The sequence below is a fragment of the Chlamydotis macqueenii genome, chromosome 6, assembly GCF_036417535.1.
Source record: "Chlamydotis macqueenii isolate bChlMac1 chromosome 6, bChlMac1.mat, whole genome shotgun sequence".
Classification (NCBI taxonomy): domain Eukaryota; kingdom Metazoa; phylum Chordata; class Aves; order Otidiformes; family Otididae; genus Chlamydotis; species Chlamydotis macqueenii.
The window spans coordinates 10836468-10860411 of NC_141561.1; the positions used below are offsets into that span (position 1 = coordinate 10836468).

Below are 23944 nucleotides of genomic sequence, written 5' to 3' on the forward strand. Positions count from 1 at the left end.
CTGACCTACTGCTCTGTGGCGCGTGCTCTCGCGGGATCGGGAGCATGAAGTTATGAAAGGGAATTTCAGAACAATAAAGGGAAATCCTTTGCCTCCCGTACAGCCTGGCCTGGGAAATTCACCCTGCAAGAAGCTGCAGCCTCAAACGCTCATTTAAAAGAGAGCGGGTTAGCTTTGCCACCGATAAAAGAGTTGGAGTTATGTGGCAAGGACTTGGCCTTGATGGGAATTAAGTTTGGGGCTATCTGATGCTCTCCACGCTTATCTGGAAAGAAACTTTCCAATCTTGCAGAGCAGTGTGTGACCGGCAATGGTTTCGTCTGCTTCGGAAGCTGCGTTGGCAGCATTCAGAGACCTAATACTGGACTCGATCGATCACTTGATTGATCGATGGCTTTGTTTCTCCGTAGCTCAAAAATGAGCGCGGGAGCATGGAAATGAAGCAGGGTAGTGCTGCCCTCGAGAGCAAAACGGCTTCGTGCGGGGCGATGCGGGGAGGGGGGGGGGAGGCTGGGGGGGGTACTGCCGGGACTTGCGCGGGGTTTGCGCGGCGTCTGCGTTGAAGCGCGGTAGGAATAATGCTGCGGTGTCAGAGCCGGTTTGGGGCTGGGGGTGGTGGGCGGGGAAGGGGGGGGTAGCGGGGAGTTTCCTTGCCCGGTGCAGCTGGGGCGGGGGGGAAGTAAAACCAAAAATAATTAAAAAAATTAAAATAATGACGGTGGTGGTGATACTGCACACGGCCGGGGGAGGGAGAGGGCGGCCCGAGGGCTGCGCGGGGCGGGAGGGGGCCGGCCAGGGGTGGGGTGGTGGGTTGGGGGGGGGCGTGCGGATGCGGGCCGTGCCGTGCCGAGCCGTGCCGCGGCCGGGTGATGTCAGGCTCGAGGAGGAGCCTCCGCCGCCTGCCCTTTTACTTTCGGGCGCCGGCACTTGGCCTCAGGCTGCTGCCGCTACTGGCCACCCCCCCGAAAAAAAAAAACCAAAACCCCTTCACTATGGGCACCCCGCATTTTTAAGGGCAGCCGCCCCTCGGCTGGGGCGGGGGCACCGTGAATTAACTAAAAAAAAAATTAAAAATCGCTCTTTACGTGGTTATTCATTGCCCCGCTGCGGGAATGTGAACAACCACCCCCCCCCGCATCCCCCCCCAGCGCCATGCCGGCAGCCTGCACCCTGCTTCTGCTGCTGGGGCTGGTCCCGCCGGCCGGGTCGTTGCCCCTCGTTTCCCCACGGCGTTTTCTTCTTCTTCTTCCTCCTCCTCCTCCTCCTTCGTCTCCTTCCCGAAGTCGTCTCGGCCGCCCTTCTTCGCCTCCCGACGCGGGACACGCCGGCGATACGGGTGAGTGTCCTGTTCCGAGATGGGGATGAGGATGAGGATGGGGATTTGGCAGAGAGTGTGTGGGGTCCTATGCCGTGTGGGTTCCCGTGTGGAGTGGGATCCTGCACTCTCTCGGCCGCACCACGACCCACTGAGTATCCCAGCATCACCCAGATACCCTCCATCCACTGCCACCCCACCCCTCGTCTCCCCACATCCCTCTCCCTTTTTCAGATTTGGGATGGGAATTGTGGGTGGGAAACCGTAAAGGCGTCGTAGTTGCATGGGCTGACTTGAAGGTGAGCCGTGGAAACTTAATGGAAGAACTTGATGCTGCTGGGTACCTGGGAATGGCCGACACACGCCCACTCACCAAAATGCTTCCCAGGTGGGAAATCAGTGGCTCTCATAAGTGGGATTCAGGGTCTGAGTCACGTAGTGCTCATCTTCAGGGCTGCCCTCATCCTGCCTTAGGTGCTGACCCACATCCAGGTGTGGGTACAGATGCCATCGGCTCCAAATACCTTATAGACTGGCAGATTAGTCATATATAAAGTCACATTTTTCCTTGCGTGCCACATCTATAGTCTCGTTATCAGGAGCAATGACTGGTTTGGGGCTTTACAAATGAGGCTGAATTTGGTTTCAGCAGAGCATAAACCATATGTTTTCCCAGAACAAGCAGGGCTCATCTCAAGTGTCACCCAGTAAACTGCTCCACTTGTTGAAGAAGACGCGTAGCTGTAAGCATGACTAATCCTCGACAAGTTTGGAAAGTGTTGGGTGTCTGCAGGTGGTATAAGGAAATCCAATATGTCAAATTAGTCCTGTGTGGGTTTTAAGTAGTTTTTAGGACTGATCGCCTGCCTGAGCTGGACTGTCAAATTTAATATTTTAATTTCTGATATGGAGAGAATATCATGCTTTGGTACTCAGAGTTAAGTTTACTTACATGGAGCTATGTAAGTTCAGGAAATGCGACAAAACTGCATGTATAACATTTTAGTTTTCTTCACACACCCAAGGCGTGCCTTAGTCAGATGTATCTGTGCTAGACCAAATGTATAGTTGGGGATATCGACTGGAATGTGCCCTGCAGTGGATTAGCAAGCTGCTAACTAACAGTGTGTGTGTGAGAGCAGCCTGGTGACTAGGATACTGCACCGAAATGAAGGAGATTTGGGTCTGTTCCCAGCTCAGCCACTTCTTTGTGCCACTCCAAGTGTCGGTTTGCCCTCCAGACCAGGAGAGAATAATGCTGTGTTACCTGCTATCAATCTTTTGAAGATAAAATCTGAAACTTGCCAGCAAAGTGCTCGCCTATTATTTGATGAGAGCTGCACAAATTCCTTGGCGGACAGAAAAAAACTATTTAATTTCATCTCAGCTTTCGATCTGGCATCTTTTCCTGTGACCTTGATGACTCCTGAGAGTCAGCGGAGGAATGCATTTCCTTTGTTAAGAGTCTGAAAAGCTCAAACTCTCTGTCCACACGCTGGAAAAGCCATTTGTCTGGCTACCGGCGCCTGCCCGCCCGGCTGAGCGGTGGAGGCTTTTCTCTGGCCTCGGCAGCTACAGGTGCTCGTGAATCATGTCAACCCCATCCAGGAGGAACAGGGGACCCATCGCGAAGGAGTGATAAATAATCGGGCAGTAGCTCGCTCCCTAGCAAACGGTGTCATGAATTACGCTGGATCCTGACAGCAGCGATTCACTGGCTGTTAGCTACAGCTCTATGCTTGTCAGTCAAGGGAATTGTCTAGTGTTACCGGAGCGGGCTGATGGGATCTCCCGAGTCGCTCTCAGGTTGAGCTGTGGATGCTTGAAAAATCCCTCTTTGTCTCGCCACCGGTCCTGCCCCTCTGAGGTGTTTTTCACCTTTTAAAAAAAAGAAAAGAGCATTTCTTGTGAACACATCACCCCAGCACTACATGGAAATGAAGATTACATCTCTATTTGAAACGATCGCGGCAAAAGCCCTTTCTCAGGCGGGGCTTAGCGAGCAGATGGTGAGGCAGTGGGAGTAGAAATGGGGCTTTTGAGTCTTTTCACAAAGCGTGGGGTGAGGGAGCTGGGCTGCCCCGCAGAGCCTCACTGCCTTCCCTGGGCTGTCTGTGCCTCCATCCGCATCTGCCACCCCTCCCTGCCAGCCCCACTGTGGGCTTGGCTGGTGAAAGGATGAGGACAGATGGCTTTCGTGTGTTGTTTAAAGTACAGGCTGAACGCAGGGAGAGGAAGATAGCAGGGGAAAAAAATAGGTGAAGTAGGAAGCAAGAAAGCTGGTGAGAGCAAAGTTAGAGCATCATCAAACCCCTTCGTGAAATTCCTCCTGGCAGCTGTTTTCAATGGGCGCTGGGCGAGCTGAAGGGCATCATCTGCGGCCAGCCCAGGTCGAGCGGGGTTCAGGTGCAAGCTCTGTCCTCCTGGAGGTCTCCTTATTTCAGGTTTCCTATCTGCAAAATGGGAATAATTTCAGTGACACCATGGGGACAGCGGAGGTGGTACCCTGACAGAGTCACTACGGGTAGCATCTCCCCCTATTTCTGCAATGCCCCTTTTCCCTTTGCTTCTGGCCACACCGGTGCCCTGCCACACTGCCCGGCACAGCGCGGGGCTGCCGGCAACCGGCTTGCCCTGAGAAGTCGATCTGCTTCTCTGCCATCTGCGTCCGGCCTTCTGTCCTTTCTCCCTCTTTCCTGTGCCAGCTGCCGCCTTTCTTTGCCGCTTCCCCGGTGGGAGCCCTGGCAATAAGGTGTGAAATCACCCGAGAAGGAATCAGCTTAGCTTGCAGCACAGATTTAGGCTGACTGCTAGGAGAAACTTTCCAGCCCTCTTAGAGGCGCAGAACAGTCTGCTTTTATTTATGTATTTTTTTTTAACTTTCTGTCTTTGAAACTTTCTGTGTGAGGAAGAAGCAAATATAGAAGAAGATGATGAGGATGCTTGTTCGCACAAAAGTACGGTGTTGCCTCCAAACCCGCCTCAAATTTCGCAGTACGTATTTTGCGGCTCCTGGGGGCTCTCCGTGCAGTCAGGCGGATGCAGGGAGGCGTGAGATGCTGCTGTGTATCTGTGATGTGATTTCAGGTGACTGGGGGTGGTGCAGGAAGGATGCTTCCTCCCCCTGCAGCGCAGGGACAAGGAAGGATCGCCTCTGCGCTGCTATCAAAAGACCCGTAGGCTGCAGAGTTTTCCTGTCTCGGGCATCGTCACTTCTCTCTGTGGGCTGTAAGTGGATTTGGTTGGTGCGCTGTGAACGTGAAGTCCCTGGAGTTGTATAGATTTAGCTCTGCTCCTTTGGGGTACATAATTAACAGCAAAAAAAAAAAAAAAAAAGAAAAGAGAAGTGAAAAAAAAAAAGTTTCATAAAAGGATGGAGGCAAGAGATCAGGTTCCCTGCCCATTTCCCATCCCGAGCCCCTGAAGGTAACAAGGGTCGTGTGTGAACTGGCTGGGTTCACGTCAGTCTGTAAAAGCACTTTGCGTGATATTTAAGCAGTAAATGAACACAGTCCTCAGAGATAATTGTGCAACCCGAGTGGCAGGGAGCACACAGAGATGCGTATTGATTTACACCTCCATACGCCCTGAATGCGGGTGCTGAGCTGTGACCAGGGCACGGCGGGTAAGGGGACGGCTGCTGTGGCTAAAACCCGTTACTGGGCTGTTTCCCGGCAGCAAAGCGCCAGAGCCAGCCCGTGCCCCTTCGGCAGGCGTTCACAGCACGCTGTGCTCTGGCAGCTGTCGCCACTTCAGAGGGTTAATTTAATTTGTTTTAATTTTCTCTCATGGCTGGGAAGGTGAGGGAGACGGGCGGTTGCTGCTGTGTCTTGCGGGGGGCTGATACCAATCTTGCTGGTGCAGGGGTGCCTTCCCTGGGGAATATTATTTTCCATATCAGAAGTTGCAGATATTGATGAATTTAGAGGAGCATGGGGTTTTTACCCATCATGGTAGCTCTCTGGGACACCTTGCTACCTTGACTTACCAGTTTTCGGGCTGGCAGTCAGAATCCCCCTGTGATTGAGTTGCCATGGCTGGGGCTGCACCTGTGCATACGAAACGCAAAGACACTAGCGACCAAACTGGGCACTGAGCAGTCCCTTGAGTGGAAGCAGAGACCAAAGCCCGGCCGACCATAGGCGCGTGTTGGCTGCCTGTTTGGGTGCCGCTGCCCCAGCCCGGGCTCCGGGGCCGTGCACGGCTGCCATGGGAGCTGCTTCTGGCCCCACTCACTGCTCTTACTGCACTGAGGCCTTGGTAGCATCAGTCTGGTCATGACGGTTTTATTTATGAAGCATTCATCCAAGCTAATAAAAAAAAAGAACAAGGAACTATTTCAATTAACAAGTTAATCAAGCCAATAAAACCTGCCAGAGTAGCAATAGTGTTTCAGTGCTGTGCCGTAAAGGCACCGCCGATGTCTCCGGCTCTTCTGGAATCGCTGCTGGGTGCGGAATGGGCCAGTGCTGTGGATTCCTCATCGATGGTAGCTGTGTACCATTTCCAAACTACAGATAGGTGCGGAGCAGTGGGGCTCAGCCTGGTGCCTTTTTGCAACACAAAAATGCCGTCATTCTGCCTGTGCCTTTGCCGCTGTGGGGAGGCAGAAGAAGGGCACAGCACACTGTGCCCGGTCTGACTGCCCCGCCACGCGCGAGGTGCTCGGGGCAGGGCTGCGACCTCGTAAGTACCCCAGGGAAATGATCCAGAGGTGGATGGATAGCTGGTGTAAACCCTCTGGATTCTAGCTTTGCTTCCCCATGTAGTTTCAAGAGAGTTTCTAGGGTATGGGGGTCGAGGAGGCTGTGAGTGAATCCAGGTGTCTCTGCGCAGACGAACGGCACCGTCCACCCTTGGGCTGATCTGCTGGGACATGCACAAAGCTCCTCTGGAAGGAGGCACGGCCAGACCTGGCACCTGTTGTGGTGCCTTTCTGCTGTTGCAATGGTGCAAAGCAGCTTTCGGGGCAGTTTGATCCGAAAGGTCAGAAGATGCTCCGAGCAAATTAAAGCTTGCTTGTTTGTAATATTTTCTTGATAATGTCCAACACAAAATCCATAGTCTGTAGCTCATGAGCACGCTCATCACGAGGCCTTAATAACCCAACCACAGGCCCTGTTATTTACATTCGATTGAAGATGTAGGTCATACGGTATGTTTTTTCTCTTCCCTGATCGGCTGAGCATAAAAGGCAGAATCCAATTTTCAGTGGCAGTAGACCTGATTACAAATTCAAATTTTTATTTCTCTGAGCAGTTTTGTAACGTTTGCATTGTAATTGCTGTTTCCATCAATATTAGAGGTTCATTTGCTGGGATAGTCATCCACTGCAGATGCAGGAGGGCTACAAGCACAGGTCTGGTGGAAGAATGGAGTCCGTGGGTGCCTATCAGAAGAAAATGGGGTTTTGTCACACCTGGCCACCCTTCCCTCACACCCTTTTCCACGTACATACAGCTGATGTGTGTACCCCCATCGCTGTGTGTTTTTAACACCCTGGTGTTGCACCATAACATCCCACTGCTTCAGCAAGGGACGCGGTTCGCTTACAGCTCTTTGATTATGCAGAGAGCTCGCATTCATCCTTTCAGGCTGAAATCATTCGCGGCCGAGGACGAGGAGAGAACTTTCCCACCCAAAAGGGAAATGATGTTGCATTACTGAGCGACCAGCCCAAGTAATAATATAATCTTAGAAAAATGCAGTTCCCTCGAGTAAAGGAAGCTCTGTAAACTTCAGCTCCTCCAAGCTGCTGGCGTAGCTGTTGCCTGCATTATAGTAACGCGGCTGTCAGACCCAGTCTACCGAAGCGTTCAGGAGAGCACTGGGGAGAAAGGGAATAAGATCCAGTTCCTGCTTAAAATGAGGACTTCTTGTAGGGTCTGAATACTGTGAGGTTTGTAATACAGGTTTTAGGATCTTGGGTTATGTCTCCTCTTTGCTGTTAATTTGTTTTCTTTATCTCAGCTGGGTGCTGGTGACAGTCATCCCTGGTTCCAAAGGGCTTGGGGAAGGGGCAGGCAGAGCCAGGGCGAGCAGAGGGATCAGCTGGAGGAAGGTGAAACAGCTGCAAGGTTTCCACTGACTGGGGTGCTGAGGTCAAAAGCCTGATTGTGAAACGGGAGAAAGAGGCTCATTTTTAGAGCTGTCAGTGTCTGGGCAAACCCATGCAAGGGAGAGGCATGTGATAAAGTTCCTCTGTAAGCAGTACCTGTGGTTTTGTCTCTTCTCCTTGCCGGGTGGTGGGTGGTGTTAGCGTGTGCTGTGTTTTATTTTGGGCTCAGTGGGTGCTGAGTGTGTGTGAGTCCCACGGCCAGGGCGCGGCCCCAACAACGAGGACTCTCCTTGGTCCGGGTGCAGCAGCTCCTGAAGCTGAACACTCTCTGGAGTCTTCTCTAGCAAAGCGCTGGTCTTTGTAAAACCTGTAGGAACTTGCTGTCTTAGAGGTCTCTACCTTCAGGCTGATTTGTTTCAGTGTAGGAGGATGAACAAAGTTGTCTCAGGAGCTTCATCTCTTCAGAAACCAGTATAAAATGCATGAGATAATAGATGTAAAAATATCATTTTAAAAGTGCCTGAAATGCAAAACTCAATCTATTCCCTATAAGCAGGGTGCTTACAGGAAATATCCTACAAGCTGGTCTGCTCCGGTGCTGCGGCTTCTGGTCCCTGCCATGGCTTTGGGTGAAGGCATTCCCCGAGGCCTGTCTTCCGTGCAGGCAGGGCTGTTGGGGAGGGTTATGTCTGTTTCTGCATCCGCCGTGTCCTTGACTTTGATTCACTTGATAAATAGTTTTGCAGTTGGTGACTTAAGCATCCCCCGAGCTGCAGTCAGCGTCTCGGCTGTGGGTGAGGGAGCACTGCTGCCAAAAGTCAGGATCTATGTGGAGAGCCTCCGAAGATTTGGCTGTCTTTCCTTAAAACCCCAACTCCTGGAGTTGTCGTTACAGGAGAATCACTTAGAGAGGGAGAAAAAGAGCTTCTGGCTGTTGAGGTGGTAGATAAAAAACCCTTGAAGACGTGAGCTGCAAATCCAGGAGACACACAAGAAGCCCAGGCTAGCCGTACGTAAAAATACCGCTCGTTCAAAGCTGAGCTCCAGAGGCTTTTGAGTCTGGATGGAGGGATTGTTTCAGACAGCCCTGCTTGGCAGGGCTCTGCCTGTGTGTCTGCAGGAGAAGCACAGCTTTCTTAATGGTCCTGCTCTGTTAGGAGAAGAGAGGGCATGCAAAGAGGTGCTGAGCGATCCAGCAGGAAAATTGGGTGCAAACCCTGTTGTTTTCTGTCCAGCTCTCCAAATACCTTGTGCAAGCGCCTGCACCTTGGCAGACTGACTGTCTGCTGGGAGAAACAGGCTCTATCTGCCTTTTCGTTCTTTGCAAGGATGTGAAGCTAGCAGGACTTTTAAAATGGCTTTTGCAGCATCCTACCTCGCACCACGTGCTGCAACTCCTCCCCTTGGCCCTTCTGCACGAGCACCCTGTCTCGGGCTCCCAACTCAGCGCTTACAAAAAGTCCTCTGGACACACCGTGACCTTTGTGGTTCTTTCACCGAGGCAAATATGGAAATGTCTGAGGGACCTTTTGCACAGTCGCTAGAGGGCAACGAGGATATTGCAGCTGAAGTTTGGGAGAAAATACCCTTTTCTTTTTCAGCCTGAGCTAGTTTAGCTCTGGGATGAAATCAGCTGGGAAAGGACTGAGGAGAACACTTCAATGGTCTGATAGATGAAGGGTTAACTGGGCAGGGTTAATGGTTGTCCCAGGGGTGCAGCCCAGGCTGCATCTCCCAGCGGACATTGTGTTGCACACACACATTCAGGGCATTTTTCTCAGCGTTTTTCAGCACAATGTGATGGCAGAGGTTTTAAAGGCCGTTACAGGAATCAGTCTGACCTCTTGCCTCTATAACCAGGCAGACATCGTTGTCATTTCTGCTACCAGCACCACCCTCAGATTGCCTCAAGGATCTCCAGACCATGGAAGAAGCCCTGTGCAGGAATTTTGGACTGATGGGCAGGCTCCTTTTGGTTGCCGGTAGCAAACGAGGGCTCTTTTTTTTTCCTAAAGAGCATGCTGAGACGCACTTCGGCATCTGGAGTGACAAGAAGAATTTGGATCTATAGAGCACAATTACGCACGTCACCGCCTGTTAGGATGCTGGCGTTAACACCCTTCCTCTTGTGGAAAATCTCTTAAGCCCCGAGGACCAGCATGAAACGTCACGCTCTGTTGAACTTTGCTCAAGCGGGGATGAATCACACTAAGTTGAAGATTTGCCTTCAATATATTATCGGAAAGATGCCTTTTGTGATAGCCCAGCAGCAGGGTACTGCAGCCCACTCAGGGCAGCAGAACCTGTTTTCAGGAGAGAATGACACATAAGTTGGGGAATGGAGTTTGGATATTTGAGGGGTTTTTGATTTGTTTTTAGTTTTTTGACCACTCCATAAAAGCAAAAGGCAGGTCTGGAAGGGATCTCAGGGGCTCTCCCAAGGGATCACAAGATGCTTCCCCTTGCAGGATCACCCTAGATGTTTATCTAACATGTTTTTAAAAATTTACTCCATGGAAGGGTTTCACAGCATTTCTGAATAGCTGTCCCGCTACAGCTGTGCCATTATAGGTAAGAAAACACTTTCTTATCAGGGAAACTGTAGCAGCTGGTAGTTAAACCTTCTACAAAGAAAGATATCCTGTACAAGTGCTGGCTGGGTTTGACCCTGCGTGACTTGTAAGATCTCATGAACTGACAAGTTAAGGTAATTTGGCAATCTGGGGAGGTAAGGCAAAAGGTAACCCTGTGTATTGAACTAATTTCTACTCCTATGATGGGAATGAATTTCCAGGAGTGGAAATATCAGCAAGCCAACTGCGCATGATTGCTTTCCTTGTCAATTGGAATCAAGGACCTTGATTGTAGAGCATAATGCTGCTCTTGTAATTCAGCCTTTATCTTTGTGCTGGAGCTGGGCATAATTGTATCTGTGTCTGGAGGGACAAGAAGGGTTTCGGTAGCTGGTGCTCACAAAGGCATCTTTAGAAAGCTCCTTACCCCTGGTACAAGCTTGGAAGAGCTCAAAGGAAAATACCCCTGAGTAGCTTTAGGCGTTTGAACAGTCATCATTGTTTGATTCGGATTTGGTTACAGGACTAATATCTAAATGTTAATTCTTTTTAGGACATTATCAGCTCTTTCAGCAAATACAGAATAAGGCTGCAGTATTAGACTGGCAGCCAATGTTGCAGATAAAAACCCTTTGAAAGGATGTTTCTTAGGAGGGAAACTTGATCAGAGAGTGCAGAATAATCGTGAAGATGGTCTTTTCTGAGGGACATGGAGCAAATATAATGCATGAAGAAATCCAAGTGAGAACCAGGAGGCTTCTGACCTGGGGAATGGGAGTACCAGCAATTTTGTGGCCTCCAAGAATGATCCATACCATGCAGACAAAGATCCTCATAACGCTGTCCTGCAGATTGCTGGTACACCTGGAGACCATACGGTGCTGGGTAAGCTGCATCACATACTGGGTTAAGACAAAAGTTGATGGTCACTTGATGGCAAGAGTGTGCCAAGGCAGTCGGTGTGAGGTGGCTCTATGCTGGGTAATATGGGTCAGTGCGTGGGCAGGTGGGGTTTGGGTGCAGATTTCTGGCCTCTTGATCCTCCGCGCCGCCTTGCTCTGCCTGCGGTGCCCATATACACCAAGGTAGACTGTGACCTGACCCTGACTCCTTGTGAGTCCTCAGTGACAGCTCAGAGGGTGACAGCCCAATCCTGCTCTTCTCCATCTCCCATTTTCACTGCTCACCACGGGGCTGGGCCATGGGGCTTGGCCGTGGAGCTGTCTGTTGCAGAGCAGGGACCCACACTCAGCTGAGAGAAGGCCTCTTGTTTTCAGCCTGCCCGAAACACGTGCGGAAAGGCACTGGAAGTGGTAAATCCCTTCCCCCCCTGGTTCTCAGAAAGGAAATGTGTGACTGCAGAGGCGGCAAGAAAGCGGTGGGGGACAGCAGGAGGGATGCCTGCTCCTGCTGCCCCAGGGCTGCTCCTCCGTGGTGGCAGGCGTGACTGGCTGGTGGGTGCCAGCGGGAAGGACCCAACTCGTCCCCGGGAAGAAGGAGGTCCAGCGCCGTCCTGAGCCCTGCCACTGCTGCTTCCGGTGGCAGATTGGTGCAGTGTCATCTAGGAAATACTATTTGGATCATCATCCTTTCGCAGCAGATGGGGGAAGGGAGGTGGGGGCCCTTATCATCTCTTCTGGGGATTAATTTCTCTTTAAGCTGCTTTTTTTTTTTTTTTTCCTGTTTGCCTTTTTCTTCATCACCTCCCAAGTCTCACCATCCCTTGCTGGAAGAGTGGGAGCCATGAGAGGATCTGTGGTTCCCATTGCCATGACACCGTGCCCTGCATCCTGCCCTCAGCTGGGAGGTGAGACCTGGGTATAAGGCTTGGGCTGCCGTTAGGTTTCCCCTGGGATGGGGTTGGGTTTTGCTAGTCCAGGGAAGAATCCAGCAAGCCTCATGTCTGTGTATCACCAAACTGCATCCACCCCTTGGTGGTTTTGTGCTCCTCCTGCATCCAATAGGGCCTTCATCCCTCTTGTCACCACCATGTCCTTGAGAAGTTACTCAATTCCCAGGCTGGTCATTGTCCCTGGTGCAACTGCCGGCCAGCAAAGCTCTTTGGCACGTGCTTAGCATTAACCAGGGAGAATAGTTCCCCTGGGAGCTGCTCTTAAGTGTGTTGCTGGAGCATGGCTCTGGTCAAGACACCTGGACCACAGCCCACTCCATGGTGGTGAGCAGCATTGCTTGGCTGCTGGGGACCTGTGGCAGCCTCTGCCAGTTCCCAGTGTGGCTTCTCAGCATGGCAGCACCCATTTTCCTGCTGTCTCCTCCATCTTTCCAGTATTTATTGTTCCTTCCTGGCTGTGGGAAGCAGCTCCTGTGCTCAGATCACTCTGGAGCAGGGACCTGTAGTTGTGTTTGCAGCGTCTTGCATGAAAATACCACCTTGTCTTCTGCTGGGTCTGCAAAGGGCTGGAGTCCTCAGCTCCTGGGGTGGATGGCTCCTGCCACACCTATGTTTCACACCGCTGGGCATTGCTTTTTGACGTGCTTTCAGGTATTGTGCAGGAAAAAGCTGTACTTTGGCCTGTAATTCTGATGGTTTTAAGCACAAACCCAAACAATCATAAATACCAATAGTTGTTTGTTTTTTTTTTTTCCCCTGCAAGATAAATTTAAGTCAAATACAAGTCTCTGAGCTTATATTGGGAGTAAATAAGCTGCACAGAATGACTTTGGTTATACATGAGGTCAGACAGAATGAGCTAATGCTCCCTTCTGGCCTTGAAATCAAACTTTTCAGAAAGCAAAGTTTCATCCTGCGGCTTCTCAGCTGCTAGCATCTTTCCTTACGGAGAAGCCTGAGCCCTGGGGCTGCACAGCTGTTCACCCCCAATCACCAAAATACAGCCCTGTGTGGAGGCAGTTTTCTTATATTACCTGGTTTAAATGAACGCGGGCAGCTGCTGGGGGCGTGTGGTGGTGTGAGAAAGCTATACGATGGAGTGTGATGCCCTAGTTAACGTCCAAAGGGTAATTAATCTCTCCCTAGCACCAGTGGGATAGCTTCCCTGGAAATATTCCTCTAGCAAGCCCCGTGTGAGACTTTTACCAGTTGTAAACCTTGCAGACAGCTTCCAGGTTTCTGGAATTATTTGTGTGAGAGCTCTGGAGAAAGGTCCGTGTTAGAAATTGTCGCGTGCTAACAGTGCCATTGTCCTGCTTGCTCCAGCCCTGTTTCTTTCCACTTAACCAGTACTGTACACACCACCATGGCTTTTTTCCTTTTTTTTCTTTCCCCCCCCCCTTTCTTTTTTGCAGCCAGGATGTTTTTTCTTGCCTTTTTATTGTTCCAGTGACCTAGCAACTCCACTTTGGTGGAGCCCTGCCAGGAGACTTCCTCCCCGAGCCGTCTGACAGTCTCCAGCAGCGCTGCCCTCGGAGGGGAGCACGAATTAAAACGACACCGGGCTGGGTCCCTGCGTGGCTTTCGCTCCGCTGTTGCGAGCACCGGCGAGGGTACCGCTGCCTTCTCCCCCAACAAAGCTTCCAGGGGACTTAAAAAACCCTGGGAAGAGGAAGGAGAAGCATTGCATGGGAGATATTTTCTGTAATATTTCTGCAGGACAGAAAAGCCTGGAGGGTTTCTAATTCACTTTTGGGAGTGAATTAGGTGGTGCTGGGGTTTAGCATTTGGGATCTGCGGCGCAGGCAGGGAAGTTGGAGACATTTCAGCATCGCAAGGCGGCAGGAGAGGGGACAAAGAGGAGGTGTGAGTGCTCAGAGAGCTGTGACATTTGGGAGGTTTCTGGCTTGTTTTTATTAATGTTTACTGAAACTGGTGAGAAAGAAATCCCTTTGGTAAGCGCTCCCGGGCCCTGTCAGCTGGTGCTGGGACAGACCTGCCTTCGCACTCCCTGGGGCTGCAGGGGCTTTTCCGGCATTAACGCCGGGAGGGAACACCAGACAGGACACTTTTGAGGTAGAAAATAAATGAGGTGACAGGCAAGTGAACACAGCTATTTTGGGCTTTTTGCTCAGGAAAGGCATGAGGGATGTGGGTCCCAGGGCCTCTCTGGGGCTGGAGGCCCGATCCCCTCTTCACTGGCTGGCTGGGTGGCTGGACTGGGTTTTTACTAGAGTCTCGGTGTGGTTATGGGGGTTTTTTTGGGGCTATGGGTAGTCATGAGGTGGCTTATCCCTGTTGGAAGTGGGATGTGTTTGAAAGTATTTTCCAAAGACCGGAGAATAGAATAGGACATTTTTTGAAAAATTCAGTTGCCAAAAGCTATTTAAAAACAAAAGCTCATGAAAAGAGGTTTAGGGCACTGCTCTGAGCCCTGGGCTGGTGGTTTTCAGGCAACGTGGGTCTGTGTGGCCCCAGGGGTCTGTGGATTGAACCAAACTGTCCCAGAAAGTTAGAAGCTGAGTTTCATAGACTTGAGCTGGTGATCCGGGAGCCTGCGCCTCCCCAGGGAAATGTGTAGGACACCAAAATTAAGAGGTTGGAAACCACTGGATAAGCAGGACAATATCCTGTCCGTGCACCCTGCAGGTTTTATCCCCGGTTACAGGCGGGGCGTATGCATGTATCCCACGCTTTTGGAAATGACCGCAGGTTTCGGTGTGCTCTGTATTTTTGAGTACTTGTTTCTCTGCTTGAGAATGCGCTGCAAATAAAAAAAAAAAAGAGTAGGAAGCAAAAATGGCCTTTAGCATCCTCCGTGGTTTTACAGGTCCCGGAGGGGAGGTGATTATGGAAGTGCAGTCTGTTTTCGTCTCATAAAGCAGCAATGCAAGCAAAGTGCCATGACCTGGCATAGGAGGGGCTGAGGATGATGCTGGTGTCCCCAGCCCCATGGGAACCCGTCACCCGTGGCGACCGGGTAGGTGTCAACCACCCAGACCGTGGTACTCAGAGCTTGCAGTGTCTGCTGCTCCATGAAGCCCCCATCACCTTTCTTAAGCTGACATGTTAAAGCTCTGGTCACATTTGGTGACTGCAGAAAACCTTCATGTCATGGTTAAAATGATTTAACGTCCTGTGAATTGCTGTCCTGCTCTGCCTGGGACCTGATGGGGAGAAGGTGAGCAGCATGAGGACCAGAGCAAGGCACAGCCAGGGGATGCATCTACAGGGCACCCCATCCAAACCCAGCCCTAGAGCAGGGTGGGAGGCGCCGGCAGGGTTTTCCTGCACCTCTTCCCTTCCCCACTCGCCCTCTCTCACTGCATTTCTTCATCCAGCCTGAATAATTCCTTTTATTAATATCGAAAGAATTAGCAAAAAGGGTTGACCGCATGTGGTTAAAAACCTCTCGCATTCTTCCCGTGCTTAGTGCACACGAGGGACCTTCCCTAAGCAATATTATCACTGTGTTTATGCTAAACTGACCTGTCTCAAGTATGAAAATTTTTTTTAAGCTCAATTTCAGTCCCCGCGTTCCCCCCCACCACCCCCCCCCCGCCTTGAACTGCTTCTTTCAGGGCAAGAACAAGGAAGGAAATTGAAAATCCCAGAGAGCCCTGGACGGTCCAGATTTAGGGCTGTAGCTTTTGTTCGCACAAACTCACTTGGCTCCTAACTGGCCTCCACCCATGATCCCGACATCCGCAGCAGCCGTTCAAAAACACAGCGCAGAGCCCGGCCCCGGCTCTGGCGGGGACTGGCAGCCACCCGTGCCACCCGCTGCGGGGCCGGCAGCCCCGGCTTTGCTCCCCGCTTCTCCTCCCTCACAGCCTGCCTTTCTTCCTAACCTTTTCCTACAGCCTGCAAGGAGTTTTCTAAGTTGAGATGAGATTTTGTGTGTGTGGTTTTTTTTTTTTTTTCCCCTCTGTGAGCCTCGGATGATGTTAAGATTATGCAACGCTAACAGATGTGGGCTTTATAATTATAGCTGCCTGTCCTCGGGAGGAGCCTGCCTTAGCTTCACGCGTGCTCAGCGCAGCATGGGATGCTCCTGGGGTGGCCGTAGCCCTGGCAAACCAAGCGCTGCATGGGCGGCCCTACTGGGAACGTTCCCCAGGGAATCACCACCCTCCCGAAGAGGTGGCTTCGGGGTGAAGGGCTGCTCTGGGCAGCCAAGCAACCGCTCTTGGCTTTCATTGTGTGCAAACACAGTTTAAATGTGCGTTCCTCAGTCAAGGGAGTCTTTTTCTGCCCTTTGAGGAGGAAAACGCTGCAGGAAAGCAGCGGGGCTGAGATAGCTCATGGTGCCCCTTGGCTGGCTGCGATGCTCCTGCCAAATGCTATCTGCAGGGATCCTGCTGTTCTGGCATGAGCAGGATACATCCCTCCTCACTCCCTGCCCTGAAATGTCTGTGAGAGATCAATACTGCTGAAAACTTGCAGTATTATGCTTTTTGGTGTTGTGCTGTCTCATAGTTGAGCCTTGAGCATCACCATGACGTTGTCCCAGCAGCAACCAGCTCCTGGCCGGGGGCAGCGCCTGGCCCGTGCTGTGCCCAGGGAAGGAGACAGAAAGTCACTGGTCCAAAAGGGATTTTTCAGGAGTCTCACAAGGTAGACATCCAGCTGGGCTGCCAGGGGCAAACCCAAAGCCTTGAGAAATCAGATGGAACTTGATCTGTTTGTCCTGGCCGTGTTACAACTCAGCTCCCAGCAAGCCGCGAACTTGTTATGCTTGCGAAGAAAAAGTAACTCCGAGCCTCAACCTGTCTGGTGAGCATCACTGCTAGCTTTAACTGGGAAGGAAAACACCAGTCCAGCGAGCAGCAGGAGGGTTTTGCACTGGAAGTCAAATATTTCTCGTGAGGGCTGAGGTCGTGTGGAGTTAAACTGTCGAAAGCAGTTGGCAGCTTAGGATGTGACGAAATTGTTTAGTGACAAATCGGTACCTGAGCTAAAGGGCTGCTCTGCTTTAAGCCTTTAATGCATCAGGGGAGGCCAGATGGTCCCGTGTGTGTTTTTTTGGAAGAAGTTTGTGTGCATCTGGTCCATCCACTCCAGTGGAGGGTCATCTTTGAAGGCTAATTTCTTTCAGGGAAGCCAAAGATGAGATTGCGGTTGACTTGCACTTCTGGCAGGCTTGATGAGCTGAGACTTCATCTCTATTTTGTTGAGCAGCCTGACTTTTTGGGGTTTCCTTACTACACGCTGTGGGTTGGGTTTTCCAGCACAACTCGTGCTCTGCACCCACCAAACCAGGGAGCTGAGCCCGTGCTGGCACAAGGTTTTCCTCCTTGCACCGGGACCCAGCGTACCTTGCCGGGCAGAATTAAAAATGCCAAATGACTCTGAAAAGCCTGTGTAAATAATACCTTCTTATTCAGCCCGTCCACTCCCTGGCTGCGCTCAAAGCCAGCTTTGCTGGCATCCATAAGGGGAAGGGTTTTGCTTCATTTTATTCCCAGCAGCTCTGCAGAGCCAGAAGAGGACAGAGAAAACTCTGGGGTGGATTTGCAGGGCGAACAACAACAAGACAAACAGCCAGCAGCATTTTACTTTCAAACTTGTTGCCGTTCAATCGAGGGCCATAGCTGAAGGTACTGCTTGCTGGCATTTCCAGGGTTGTTTTTAAGAAGTGGCAATTAAATGCCTGCTGCAATGTCCCGCTATATATTTTAGCATGCCTGGCTGGAGTGCTTGTTGACAAATGACTTGGCAACCTGAGAAAGCAGATTTCCCTCTGTCTGTTCTCATCCCCTAAGGCTTTTCTTAAGCAACTGCTGCTTTGCCTTTTTTCTGTGCAGCGAAGCCGGCTGCTGGGGCACAGTCAGCATGGGTTGCACAGCTGAAAGCTTTTAGCGAGAGGGGAACGGAGAGAAGTTCAGTGCGCCACCCTCTAGTACACCCAAATTTTTCAGTGTCAGAGCTGCTATAAATGGGCTTGCGGGCTACAGTTACAGGCTGGGTATTGGCTTGCAAGTGAGCATAGCGAGCATCCCCTGCGACTCTGCGTCCCTTCATCCAAGGGGCAACAGCAAGCAGCTTGTGACATGGGGCAGGAGTTGGCTCATGGGACAGGGCAGGCTCCAAACGGCAGCGGCTGCTCGGCGGGCTTGGCGAGGTGGGCATCGCAGCCGCGGTCAGGGCTACCGTTAAAGGGCTGCTCCACTGCAGCTCTTGTCTCCTTGGACCTCGTGGTGCTCAGACTCCTGGAATGAAAGGGGGCTTATAGGAAAGACAGGGAGAAACTCTTCAGCAGGGCCTGTTGTGATGAGAGGTAATGGTTTTAAAATAGAGGGAGGTAGATTTGGAGTGGACAGAAGGAAAAAATTTTTTACGGTGAGGGTGGTGGAACACCGTCCCAGGTTTCACAGAGGTGAATGCCCCATCCCTGGAAACATTCAAGGCCAGGTTGGACAGGGCTCTGAGCAACCTGATCTGGTTGGAGATGTCCCTGCTCCTTGCAAGGGATTGGACTAGATGGCCTTTAAAGGTCTCTTCCAACCCTAACCCAAGTCATCTTCCTTATAACCAAAACATGACCTCTGGGCTGGAAGCCTCTCAAGAAATTGAGAAAAGTCATATACAGGAAGGGGGACTCTCCTCACCTTGCAGCTCGGAGATCCACCAGGCTATGGGACACATGTGACATAGACTTGTAGATGCACAAACCTCTTCTCCGTCTTGTTTCTCATGCTCTGGTAGACATTGCCATCAGATACACCAAAATATCCATCACTTCAGGGTGCTTCAGCACCTGGATAGCCAGTGTAATCCACACCATACATTGATCTCTTCTGTCCCACTGCCTCGTGGTGGCTGAATGGGTTATGCCAACACTCCTGTTTGCCCTCCAGCTGTCGGACAGCTTCATGCTGTCTCGCTGGAGGCAGTGGGATTCGAGGTCAGATGTCCAGCCGGCACCAGCCAAGTGGAGAGAAGGGAAGAGCTGCAGGGCCCTCCCTGCTCCCATCACCTCCTTGGGATGGGGCACATGGGCCATGCTGGGCTCCAGCTGGCCATCAGCTCTGGGGACCTACACACTCCTCCCACTGACTCCACGCTACACATATCTCCACTGGTTATTTGTTTAAGGTTTTCTTTTTTTCTCCTCCTTTAAATATTTATTTCTTCTAACACACAATAAAGCATGGGGGTGCTGAATTGAACTAATCTCGTGCACAAAGGTGGGTTTTGGCATTTGCCCCCCCCCCCCCCCCCCCGAACAATGTAATTTCCACTGGTGTGAATCCAAAAATAAATTTCATATCTCTTTTTTAATTATGCAAAATTTTCTCTAGTGTAAATGAGATCAGAGCTTGGCCTCAGTGTTACTGCAATGAGCCGAACCTGCACGTCCAGCGCTGATGCAATTTTACTTTTTTTCTTGTTTTTCCTTTCAGTCATTGAAAGCAGCCAACAGGCGAGAAGAAGTTCGGGCATGGAGATAAGGACTCCTGGTGGTCTTGTGGACAGTGTGGAGCTGGTGACGATGCTGGCCGGGAGTGAGGAGCGGGCATCACTACCTGCCAGGCACGGTGCGGTGCAAGCAGCGAGCGGCGACAAGGAGCATGTCAGTCCCCCTGCCAGTGGTGGGGATGTCACCACACAGGGAGCAGGGCCCCCGGACAGCCCATCTGCTGGGACAGCGACCCGCCTGCACACCCGCAGCCACCATCCTGGTGAGTTTCATCTATGCAAGAGTCCCCATTTGCCTTACCCAGCCCACGTTAGAAGCGTAGCTGTTTGCCTTACCCAGCCCATGGACCAAGCGTAGCTGGTGGGTCAGGAAGGATTCTTGCCCTGTTTCTAGAAATTCAGATTTTTGGAAGGGATCTAATCCCAGGAAAGCTGATTTTTAAAAAAATGTTACAATTAAGGTGATTTTTGGGACCTGCTGCTGTCGTTACTCACCACCCAGCAGCACCCAAGAGTGTCTTGCCCATCCATGGACCTCAAAGCAGAGCAGAGACCCCCAGCATCCCCATGTCTCCTCCCAGGAGGAGCTGAACCCCATTGCGAACTCGACCTAGATTAAGGGTATCCAAGTTAAAAATATCTCACCAGCTGCATCATGATCTGTAGCTGAGGTCCTCACATGGAGATTGTGCAAGTGAGCACTTACCTTTGGGCTTGTTCGTAATCTTCACCACTTTGGGTGGGACTGTGGTCATGAGTAAACCAATGTACATTTGAAGCATGCACTAAATTGAAGCCTGTTTCGCACTCCAGCAGGACAAGGCTCTGCTGCTTCCTCTGTCCCCATTTAAATTTTTTTCCTAACATACTTGTATGGAATAAGTCTCTTGCTGAGATATGAGCATAGAAGTTGGCTTTGATTTTTTTAATTCCTCATTTTTTTTTGCCTGCTCAGAGACTTGAGTATGGAGCTGACAAGCCCAGGCTGCCAGCTGCTGGCTGTCCTGGCATAAGCTATTTGCTGTCTTGTGCATTTTTAAAGTTTTTTTTGGTTTTTTTTTTTTTTTAATTCTGGATTTCTCTTGGCATGCATGGATGAAGACAAATTTTGAAATACCAGTATTTTTTTGGTAACAGAAACCCTCTGTTCCCAGCAGTCCATCTTGCAGCAGGCTCTTTGTTAAATAGAGGAAACATCGGGGATGCTGCTGTGGCCCTACCTATTGCATGTGGTAGGGCTGGGTACCACTGCAGGTGATGCTGCTGCCACCCTAGCTGAGACACGTTAACTTGTCCAGGGGGACTGTGACCCTCTCTGCACTGTTTTCCAGCCCCTGGAAGCCATCACCATGCTGCAGGCAGCTGGAAGAGAGGCAAGAGGACTCTGGCTTCTCCTGGCACCCCTACTACTGCTGAGAGGATGCCGTGGGTTTTGGCAACCATCAGTACCGATGCAACTGAGAGGACACTGGATGGGGCCCATGGAGCTTTGGACATGGAGGGGTTCAACAGTGCAACGAGGATGGGGCTGCTGCCTCCATCCGTGGAGACTCGTTCCCCGGGTGAGCCATCCCAGTTCAGCCTGGGAATGAGGTGGATGCTGTTCCCCAAGGACACTGGGCATTTGTTAAGCCTGGCTTTCCTGCATCGCTAGAGTTTTGTGTGCTGGTAATCCGGCCCTCCATCCTAAGCATGTGCTCAGGGCAGTTTTCTGGCTTGCTTCACGCATGAGGGTGGAGAGGAGAATCCATGTGGCTTCTCCTGGCCTTGAAAATTAGGGATTATTTGGTGCAGCTCCCAAACACAAAGTTGTTGTACAGGCAAGGGGACCATGGGCTACGGGAGGTGGACGGTGACAGCGAAGGATACTGGGTGGGCAGCTCAGCCCATCTCTGTGCTCTCATTAACTTTCCCTCATTGCCTTGCAGGCACCAGCAGCCTCTCTCAACTGACGAGCAGCTGGGTGGGCACAGAGCCTGCCAACAGCCTTCCCATGGGCACCGCAACTGCTTCACCCAGCCCCTTGGGGAGTGATGGGGGGACGCTGCAGCCCCTCCCCAGCACCCCTCTCCCTGGCTCATCGGGACAGCCCCAGTCCTCCTCAAAAGCTTCCAGTACCCAGACTGATGCAAACCACATGGCTTTACACTCCAGGGATGTCAAGGGGGACTCCACAAGCGCTTTGCTCACAGCATCACCTTCCACAGACAATGCTTTCAGAGGTGAGTTTTGCTAGCCCATGGGTTTGTTTTAGAGCTTTAAAAAGCTCTATATAGGTTTTGATCTCTCGAAACAGAACAGAGGAGATGCTGTGTTTTGCACACGCTGTGTGTTTGTTATTAGTTGGATGGTTAGCTGAAATTCTCTGCTGAAAGCAGGATAAAGCAATGGAAAAAATAATTTGATCCAGCCCCCCCCCATTTTCCATTTGAAAAAAAAAAAAAAAGAAGAGTAAACTCTGTGGACCTTATCACCATGTTTTCTGCAGGGTGGGCGTCTACAGCTGTGAGATGTCTCAGCTGGTTCAGTGCCAGCTGCAGAGCAAAGGTGAGGTCCCAGCCCCACCGGAGCTGCATGTCCCACCCGAGGGACGTGCGGTCGGTAACGCACTCTCACAGCCACTCTGGGTGGGTTTGCTCTTGACTGTGCTCCAACAACCTGTACAGGACAACAAACCCAAGATCCCTGGGCTCCACATCTTTCCCTTATTTTTTTTGAAAGTAGCTGTTTCTACTCTCAAAACCAGAGACGTTACCCGACTCCACATGAACGTATTGAAAACCTTAGCATTGCCGAGTCCTTATCGTGTGCCTGGGGCTTGCCAGGAGCAAACGCATCCCCAGGGCTCTCACATTAACATCTCCCTTCCCTCTGCCACAGCTGCGAGGAGCAGCAGCATGGCTGCAGAAAGCCCGAGATCCGCTATCCGAAGGGCAGCACCTGGCTCCATGGCTCAGCCCCGGGCCTCAGCACCCTCCTTGGTGGCCTCGACGTGGGGACGTTTCCCTGGGCCCTCCACGGAGCACCGGCTCATCCCTTCTCTCCTGGTGTCAGAAAGCACTGCCATGGGTGAGCTTGGTTAGTCTATGAGTTGTTGTTTTACCCTGTTTTCCACTGGATATTGCATTTCCTTTGGCATTTTTCTCTGTGTCCTGTTAAGCCCTGGGATGTACAGCAAGCTGCAGGTTCATACGGGAACGTGGCTGTGCTCAGGTTTCCCCCTTTTGCCTTTGACACCATAGTCAAACTCCAAAAAAATACTGAGAGCTTCAGCTGATTTCCACCAGTCTTAGAGCAAAGGTGGGATTTAAATGCAAGTCCTCACAGTCCTCGTCCTGTGGGGTTTCTCACTGGTCGAGCTGCCCTGGCTCTCGTGAAGCCACGCTGTCCTGGCAGCGAGCCCCAGGTTTTGTGCACGGTCTTCCTGTGGAGAGGGGATTCGTGCCTCTCCAAATGAGCACTTTGTCCAGATTGAAAACTTCCTATGCTTAACATCCGTATGTGCGCTGTAAGCATCTGGGAAGAAAATGGATCCATCTGTTTATAATTTCATATGTATAAATCCAGGGTTTTTTATTGTGCCGTAGCCATTGGAAGCAGCTACCAGCCATCCAGTGTCTCAGCCATGGAGAGGAGAGTTTCAGATTTGCCCCCCACCAGCACCTCCGTTTCCACAACAGCCACCAAGGGTGGAGAGAGGACGTTAAGGTCTCTGCCAGCCAGCACCAGGCTGGCTGATGCAGCAGAGATTTCCACCGCTGACACCGAAATCACCAGCTCTTCAGACCAGACCTGGTCTCCTGGGATGTCTTTGGGAGCCCAGGATGGTGGTGTCAGAGGTACCAGAGACCCACTGCTCATCACCTCGCTGTCTGCTTCGGAAAGCACTTCCACGAGTGAGTTTTGATAGCTAGCTGTATAACTCAGAACATTATTTAAAGACTCTTTATAGACAAAATACATCCTTTTTATTTTAAAGAAAGGAGGAATAATATTGTATTTGGCACATTCTATACATTTAAAAACATTTCACAGAAATGAAAGTATGGATAAATATTATTCTTGTTGGAAGAGGAGGATAGATTTTCCTTGAAAACTTTCAGTTGAATTTTGCAAGCAATAACTTAAGGAGTTCCTACATGGAGACCATTTTTTCCCCCGTCTTAATGATTTCCTAGTATTAAATATTTCCGTATTGAATATTCACACTTATATTGTCTACATCTACTGATAGCGGGGTGAAACCTACCCAGCTGTTTCCAATTATGTGTGCACAGTTTTATATGTCTGTTCTCTTTTTTTTTTAGCCTTTAGCAGCAATCACGAACCCAAGAGCACCTCAGCTGTAGAAGCGGCAACGCTGCACTTGGACGCCCGTGGTGCTGACCCACCTGACGTGGCAGCGGGGACATTGGGGTCCCCCCAAAACAGCCACGCAACCAGGGTGATAAGGGGCTTTACCACCAGCAGCGACCCCACCAGCTTTTTGGAGGAGACCTCCTCCTCCTCGGGGGCAAGGACACACCATCCCAATGGCTCACGGGAAGCCACTGACCTCCTAGCGCCTCCCGGGGAGCCTTCGCTCTCAAGCTCCCTCTCTGCCTCCGAAAGTACTTTCAGAGGTAAATTTGTTAGTCTGAAAGTCAGCTGCTTTGGGATTGGATGGGATTTCACATCCCAGTGCTGTTTTTCTTTAGATATGGCCATCGGTTGCTGTAGGATAT

At 51.1% G+C, this 23944-nt stretch overlaps 1 protein-coding gene across 6 annotated transcripts in view; it reads left to right on the plus strand.

The window, feature by feature from the left end:
- The first annotated feature begins 878 nt into the window (after positions 1-878).
- Positions 879-23944, plus strand: part of HEG1 (heart development protein with EGF like domains 1) — a 52478-nt gene continuing 29412 nt past the window's right edge. For 4 of the 6 annotated variants that reach the window (XR_015258905.1, XR_015258907.1, XR_015258906.1 and 1 more), the window contains exons 1-7: positions 879-1336; positions 19205-19483; positions 20552-20782; positions 21149-21442; positions 22101-22298; positions 22808-23116; positions 23528-23842. Coding sequence is in view for 3 of the 6 variants with exons in the window: in XM_086750851.1 (XP_086606977.1) it covers positions 1153-1336; positions 19205-19483; positions 20552-20782; positions 21149-21442; positions 22101-22298; positions 22808-23116; positions 23528-23842 (1810 nt within the window). In the remaining 3 variants the exon portion in view is untranslated. The remainder of the gene's footprint in view (positions 1337-19204; positions 19484-20551; positions 20783-21148; positions 21443-22100; positions 22299-22807; positions 23117-23527; positions 23843-23944) is intronic. The other 2 variants (XM_086750849.1, XM_086750850.1) reach the window with 2 other exon arrangements.